We start from the raw sequence: 7,961 nt of genomic DNA, 5'->3' as shown, positions 1-7,961 counted from the left end.
CTTGTAAATAAGGACAGCAGCATTTGCCAACATTGTATCTACAGCAGGATAGTATGTTTTATGCAGGTATAGTTTCCAATAGTTTAGGATTTATCAATTTATCAACTGATAAGTAGTGGTTTATAAAGAACAAAGACGAAAATAAAAAGAAATTGTAATATACCACTTTAACCACTTTAATTTCAAAAGAAATAACAGGAACTTGCTTCAGGCAAATAGAAATTCACTTTTGTTTCAAGGTACTTAAGAACCATGGCAGATATTCTATGTAAACAGACACAAAAATGTAAACTTCAATGAAAATGATTTACTATCAATTATTTTAAGTGCTTTAAGAAAATATTTACAATTCAAAAACACTGAATGAATACACTGATATTATGGATTCAAGTTTGTTGTCCCAGCTAACTTAGTTTACGATCCAGTAAAAACCAAGCTTATCACTGTACATCCCATATTTCGCAAAGAAGAGGTGTGAATTTGTGATTGTTAACTCTCCATGACATCAACATATCTGCATGATGGTGATTAAAAGTCCGTAATTCTGTAAGGCGACCAAGGAGACAAGCAAAATGTTGAGGACTATCCATGTGATGAAGTTTGCAGAATGTTTGCAGAACTTCAAGCAAAGGTTCTTGAAGCCGTTCAACAGAGTCTCTATCCTTTATGTATTGCCGATCTGGTTTTAATTTTCAAAGAAGATGGGGAAAAATAGTATTATTTCATATATGAAATTATCAAAACCAAAGTCCAGTTGCAAGTGAAATACAACATTTCTGTTCATAGGCTATTTTGTTCCCATATACTTATTGTATGCAGAATTGCGTGTCTGTAAAAACTTGCAATGTTGATGGGATTAGTTTTACTCATTAGCTTTTTGATACTACAGATTGTTATAGAGAAGGTTGCATGCCCTGATCCTGAGATAATAGAAATAATTCAAAATCCTATTATTGCTGAAATACTTATCTCTGTTATGCAAAGACAGCATAACAGCTCTGGTATACTTTGCCTGCAGTAGAGCTGGCTTCTCTCCCCTTAGAAAGGCACTCAAAACTTTTATTCTCACAGGTCTTTTTTCAGTGCCGGTTTTGAATGGTCATTAAAGGAATGGTTCTAAGTCGAAGACTACCTGTAACACAAATCCCATTAAACTCATAGATTTCTTCTAGCTAGGCCCCTACCATTTTATGCTGCTAGTGATCAGAACTATTGCATCTTAACAGCTATGATATTAAATCTGTACTCGCTTTTACAAATATATCTACATGTTTGAAGTATTTGGCTATAACTGTCCATTCCAGGGGAAAATAAATGCTTAGATACCTCCTTAGTATGGAGGCAAAGGGTTGAATCTTCTACCTGCACTAGAACTCCAAATACCAACCCTGGAGGATGCAGTCTAATGTAACATGTAGTTTGTCTTGTCTTCTGAATGTAAAACAAGTTACTTGAAACATTTAATGTAGAAATGTCTATGATTAAACAATTGTATGTGAGCATTTGTAATATTACAAAGGGTAGAATTTTACAGGTTTCTTTCCAATGCATTCCTTCTATTACAGGGGTGTCAAATTCAAGGACCACAGATCAGATCCAGCCTGTGAGGTGCTTAGATCTGGCCCGTGGGGCCGGCCTGGAGATAGTGAAGGACCGGCCTGTGGTGCCTCTGCCAGTAAAAACAGGCTCCTAATCTCCATTTTTGGCTGGGACGGCCTCCTGCAACCCTCTACCAGTGAAAATGGAGATTGGGAGTCCATTTTTGCTGGCAGAGCTACCTGGCCATCACAAGTGACCTCTGATATGAGTGATGTCAAGATGCGCATGCCCCCTGGCCATGCCTCCTCCCCGCGAGGTCAAATACAACCCTGATGCGGCCCTCAGTGAAATTGAGTTTGACACCCCTGTTCTAGTAAAATGCTAGAAGGAAATCACACAAAAGTATACATTTAGATCACATTTGGTATGAGGAGAGAAGCTGGTGAAAGATTGAATTTAAAAATGGGTCAGATCTGGGCAGGGGCGGATCGGGAGAGGGCTTCAAAAAGGGCCTGAGAGAGGTCTTGAGCAGCAACTAGGAATACTGCTGAGTGCTCCATTCTAAGACGTCTTCATTGCATGAACAAAAGAGGAGAGAACATTTGGACCAGAGGTGGGTGCTACTTACCTTTACTACCGGTTCGCATCGTGGCCGCGCGCGTGCTCGCCCTGCTCGCCTGCGTGCTCTTTTGTGCATGTGCAGATCACTTTTGATGACATTCGGGTCAGTGGGCGGAGCCTCCCACCGCTTTTACTATCGGTTCTATAGAACCGGTCCAAACCATGGGTAACCCATCACTGATTTGGACTCTATTTTCCATGCCCATACATGCAAATGTGGAATGTGGCAAGGCGCACACATAGGCAACATATATGCACTCACTCTAAAAATATTTGCCCAAAATACTTTAATAACAGTTACTGTTTTTGTATAAGAAATTAGCAATCTCTTTTTCATGCCTTTCCTTTTTTTCATAAAATTTGATAACATAATTCAGAATTGATTGTCTGGAATACGGTTTTTCAAACCGATGCACCCTAGGGTTCTGTGATCTGAACAAGTTTAAAAGACACTGTTCTGAAACAACTGAGAAAATTAATTACCTGGTGATAAAATAACAATTGCTGTAAGCAGGGCATATTCTTCTTGTGTCATCTTGAGTTCCCCAATACTTTTATAGAAATGGAACATAGGCGTTATGTATTCATCTGAGATACCTATAAGGCAATGGGGGAAAATAGACTTATAATAGAATTATGATGCAATCCCTGGTAATTAAAATTCAGACAATTCAATACCCAAATTATGCAAGAGGCTGGAAATCAACAAAGATAGAAAGTACTGTATGAAAATCCTTTTATTAAAAAAACCACCCCTTCCTCTCTAATTCCATATCAGGGTTATTTCCCTTTTTTTTTATTTTTTATTTTTATGGTTTCATTATATGAAATATGCTATTTTATTCACAAGAGGGCGCTATTTTCCTGTAATAACACAAACTCTAGCACCAGTTCTGCAAATCTCATAAATAAATATCAGTTTAAAAATTCTATATGCCTTTAACGGAACTCAAACTGCAAAATAGATAAATGCAGCACATTATTAATATTATTTGCTGTCACAATATCATTATATTATCAAGATTCTTATATTAATCAGAAATGGGGAAACTACAGTCCTGTTGCAGAATGTTAGCTCCCAATATCCTTTGCTGTAAAGCAGACCATGTTGATAAGGGTTATTGGGAGTTTTAGGTCAACCACATATGGAAACTCCCTACTGTTGATCTGTTTGAAGAGTTGATAAGTACATGTTTAACGATCCATCTGTTAAGCTACTGAAGTTTGCAGATGACACAACAGTGATTGGTCTCATTCGAGACAATGACGAATCCGCATATAGACGAGAGGTCAAACGACTAGCCTTGTGGTGCAACCAAAACAATCTGGAACTGAACACACTCAAAACCGTAGAAATGGTGGTAGACTTTAGGAGAAACTCTTCCATACTTCCACCTCTCACTATACTAGACAACACAGTATCAATAGTAGAAACCTTTAAATTTCTAGGTTCTATCATATCGCAAGATCTAAAATGGACAGCTAACATAAAAAACATCATCAAAAAAGGACAACAAAGAATGTTCTTTCTGCGCCAACTCAGTAAGCTCAAACTGCCCAAGGAGCTGCTGATTCAGTTCTACAGAGGAATTATTGAGTCTGTCATTTGCACCTCTATAACTGTCTGGTTCGGTTCTGCAACCCAACAAGAAAGACACAGACTTCAAAGGATAATTAGAACTGCAAAAAAAATAATTGCTACCAACCTGCCTTCCATTGAGGACCTGTATACTGCACGAATCAAGAAGAGGGCCGTGAAAATATTTACAGATCCCTCACATCCAGGACATAAACTGTTTCAACTCCTACCCTCAAAATGACACTATAGAGCACTGCACACCAGAACAACTAGACACAAGAACAGTTTTTTCCCGAAGGCCATCACTCTGCTAAACAAATAGTTCCATCAACACTGTCAAACTACTTACTGAATCTGCACTACTATTAATCTTCTCATAGTTCCCATCACCAATCTCTTTCCACTTATGACTGTATGACTGTAACTTTGTTGCTGGCAATCCTTATGATTTATATTGATATATTGACCATCAATTGTGTTGTAAATGTTGTACCTTGATGAATGTATCTTTTCTTTTATGTACACTGAGAGCATATGCACCAAGACAAATTCCTTGTGTGTCCAATCACACTTGGCCAATAAACTATTCTATTCTATTCTATTCTATTCTATTCTATTCTATTCTATTCTATTCTATTCTATTCTATTCTAATTTGAATACAGTTGAAATGGCTTATCTATAGTGACCTATTCAATAGGACCTCAGTAGCACAAGAGCACAATATTCTACAAGAAGAGTTCTCCAGTCCTCCGAATACAACAAAATACCTTATGCCACCGGACTTGAAATCCTGGGTTTAGAAAATTTAGAACTACGCCACCTTCGGCATGACCTGAGTTTAACTCATAGAATCATCTATTACAATGTCCTTCCTGTCGAAGACTACTTCAGCTTCAATTGCAACAATACACGAGCACATAATAAATGTAAGCTTAATGTTAACTGCTCCAATCTTGATTGCAGAATATATGACTTCAGTAACAGAGTTGTTAATGCTTGGGGTACACTACCTGACTGTGGTCTCTTCCCAAAATCCCCAAAGCTTTAACCAAAAACTATCTACCATTGACCTCACCCCATTTTTAAGAGGTCTGTAAGGGGCGTGCGTAAGAGCACAAACGTGCCTACCGTTCCTGTCCTATTGTTTCCTTTTGTTATATCCAATTAATATAGTTATTATATACTCATACTTATATATATGCTTATACATTGTATAATTATTTCATGCTTATGCTTATATATACTGTTGTGACTAAATAAATAAATAAATAAATAAAAAATAAGTAAGTTTTTTGCTGTTGCAATATCTTAAATATATTTTGGGCGACTGAATCTTGTTTTGTAGTGCATACATAAGCATCCTACTATTGCACTCCTTAATTTCCAAGAACCGTACAGGTAGTAGAGAAATGTTTCATATGAAATTCCCAGGAAACAGTATGGGAAATTGGGCTCAAATCTAGATGTACAGGTTTAACTGGATATTGAATCACTCTTGAGAACTATGGATTGCATAATATTTCCCTGCTACATAAGTATCTTAAATTCATTTCAATATGTGAAATTATAGGGAGCTTTATCTATATCTATTATATCTTCACCCATACAATAATAAATTGAAATAGTATAACAAAACAAAGCCTGGAATATTTTTCTCATTGGTTAAAAAAATCAGCAATAGTCTATGAAAATTTCTTGAACTTTTGACCAAGATCAAATGTAGTTTCCTATTTGAGAGGTACTTTTTGATGATACTTTAAATAACCATTCTATGGTCATAGAAATCAGCTCATAATACTCATAATACTGTATGTTAAGTTCGGGAAGTAACGAGGCTGGAGACCAGGGTAGTGACAACAGCTCTTTAATATATGGTGAACCCAGCAACCAGGCTGGGGAAAAACCTCTCCTTATATACAGTTCAACCGGCGGCTTTAACCAATCAGCAACGTGCTTGTTTCCCGCCAAAACCATTTAAAGATACATTACACTCCTTCCCCCCAGAAAACACTTTACCCATATTTACATGATATTTACATATTATTTTTCAACGTAATCACGCAAATAGACTGGGCGTCTCCTGACTCTTTCGGACCTGCGCAGTACATTCCCTGGGAGTGGGTCGAGCTGACCGGAGGGGCTGTTTGCTCCTCTCAGCTCCTTCTCTAGGCCATCCGGCCCTGGATTATTAGCAGAGTCGTCCCTGCTGTTTTCTACTGGGACCTGTGGGCGTCGCTGGACCTCCGGAATTTCAGATAAGTCTTGCGAATTTTCCGGGTTTGAGTCAGCTGTGGAATCAAACATTGTATAGTCAGGGCCCGTTTCGATCAATTCAGATTGTTCGGCTATGCGTTTTCGTATTTGGTCTATGTGGCGCCTCCATACTCGGCCGTCCTTTAACTCCACCAAGTATGATTTTGGACCTGTTCTGTTTAGGATTTGTCCTGCTATCCAGGTTGGGCCTTCACCATAGTTGTGTGCCCACACTCGGTCGCCTATGTCCATTTCTCTTGTTTTTCCTATTTCCCCCTTGTAACCCTCCGGCGTATAGTTTGGATTTAGACGGTCTAGGGGGCACCTGAGCTTTCGGCCCATTAATAATTCGGCTGGGCTTCTGCCGGTTGTGACACAGGGGGTTCTGTGTTGGACGGCCAGGAAAACATCGATTTTTGTTTGCCAGTCGCCTGGCTTAAGTCTGGACAATGCCTCTTTTGCGCTCCGGACGGAACGCTCTGCAAGGCCATTCGTCGCAGGGTGGAAAGGCGCCGAGAGGGCATGTCGGATGCCCTCTTCTGCCAAGTACTCCTCAAATTGGGTTGCCGTGAATTGCGGGCCGTTATCGGAAACTAGCGTGTCGGGCAACCCATGGGTTACAAATAGGTGCCGTAGGACTGAGATCACGGCCTCGGCTGTCATGGATCTCATGAGAATGATTTCCAGCCATTTGGAGTAGGCATCTACTACTACCAGGAAGGTTTGGCCGTGGAAGGGGCCGGCAAAATCAATGTGTATTCTAGACCAGGGCCCCTGGGGTTTCTCCCATTCCCGAACCGGGGCCGTTGGGGGTAGCGGTCTGGACTCCTGGCAGGCCTGACATTTCCCTACCCTTTCAGCAATTTCTGAGTCCATTAAGGGCCACCACACATAGCTTCTCGCTAAGCCCTTCATCCTTACGATCCCTGGGTGCCCCTCGTGGAGGAGATCCAACACCCTTTTCCTCAATTTCTCTGGGATCACCACTCGATCCCCCCATAGCAGGCACCCCCCTTGAGCCGACAGTTCCCACGTTTCTTTACAAACTCTTTAAAACGCCGCCCGCGCAGCGGCCACCCTCTTGTACCCAACCAAGTACAGTTCTCAAAATAATGTCTCGGTATGACGCCCGAGCCACCTCCTTAGATGTGACTGGGCCAGAGTCCAGAGAGTCAATTAACAGTATGGGCGTCCCGGAGTGGGGTCTCGATCGCCCCTGGTAGTGGGCATCTGCTTAATGCGTCCGCATGCCCCAACTCTTTTCCGGCCGATGCTGCAGTTTGTAGGAGTAGGCGGCTAAAAGATAGTCCATCGGGTCAATCGGGCGAAAGTGCCACAGGCGTTGGGCGATCGCCAGCCAGTAACCCTAACAGTGGTCTATGGTCTGTAACAATTTCAAAGTCTCTACCAAAACGTATTCGTGAAACTTTTTACCCCTGACACTATAGCTAGAGCTTCCTTATCCAACTGACTATAGTTCCTCTCTGTCGAGGACATCGTTCTGGAGTAGAAGGCTATTGGGGCTTCTGTGCCATTTGGAAGCCTGTGGCTGAGCACAGCCCCACCCGTAAGGGAAGCATCGCAAACTAATACCAATGGCATTGTGCTATGATACTGTATGAGTAAACTATCGCTGATAGTAGATGTTTTACTGCTTGAAAGCCCTAGCTTCCGTCTTTCCCCAAGACCAAGCAGTATTCTTTCCCAGTAACTTATGTAGCGGCTCGGCAACGGTTGCCTTATTTTTCAAAAGACCGCGTAAAGTTCACTAGACCCAGGAATGCCTGTAGCTCTGTTTTGTTTTTGGCGCTGGAGCCTTTCTTATTGCCTTGACCTTGCTTTCAGTGAGGTGGATTCCTTCCTTGTCTATTCTGTAGCCTAAGAACTCTACAGATTCTACCCCTATTTGGCATTTGTTCACTTTAACCTTTAGACCGGCTGACCGGAAAATGCCCAGAACTTTTCTCA

The 7,961-nt window shown here is 40.9% G+C and overlaps 1 protein-coding gene across 1 annotated transcript in view; it reads right to left on the bottom strand.

The window, feature by feature from the left end:
- Nucleotides 1-211: 211 nt before the first annotated feature.
- The window catches only part of NR1H4 (nuclear receptor subfamily 1 group H member 4), a 38,310-nt gene continuing 30,560 nt past the window's right edge, over nt 212-7,961 (bottom strand). Inside the window, exons 9-10 of the mRNA XM_058190510.1 lie at nt 2,644-2,757; nt 212-679 (exon numbers count right to left, since the gene is read on the bottom strand). Coding sequence (XP_058046493.1) covers nt 441-679; nt 2,644-2,757 — 353 coding nt within the window. The 3' untranslated portion in view covers nt 212-440. The remainder of the gene's footprint in view (nt 680-2,643; nt 2,758-7,961) is intronic.

This window comes from Ahaetulla prasina, chromosome 7 (assembly GCF_028640845.1).
Source record: "Ahaetulla prasina isolate Xishuangbanna chromosome 7, ASM2864084v1, whole genome shotgun sequence".
In the NCBI taxonomy this organism is placed as follows: Eukaryota; Metazoa; Chordata; class Lepidosauria; order Squamata; family Colubridae; genus Ahaetulla; species Ahaetulla prasina.
The sequence above is the reverse complement of the archived record's forward strand: the minus strand, read 5'-3'. Positions and strand labels throughout refer to the sequence as shown.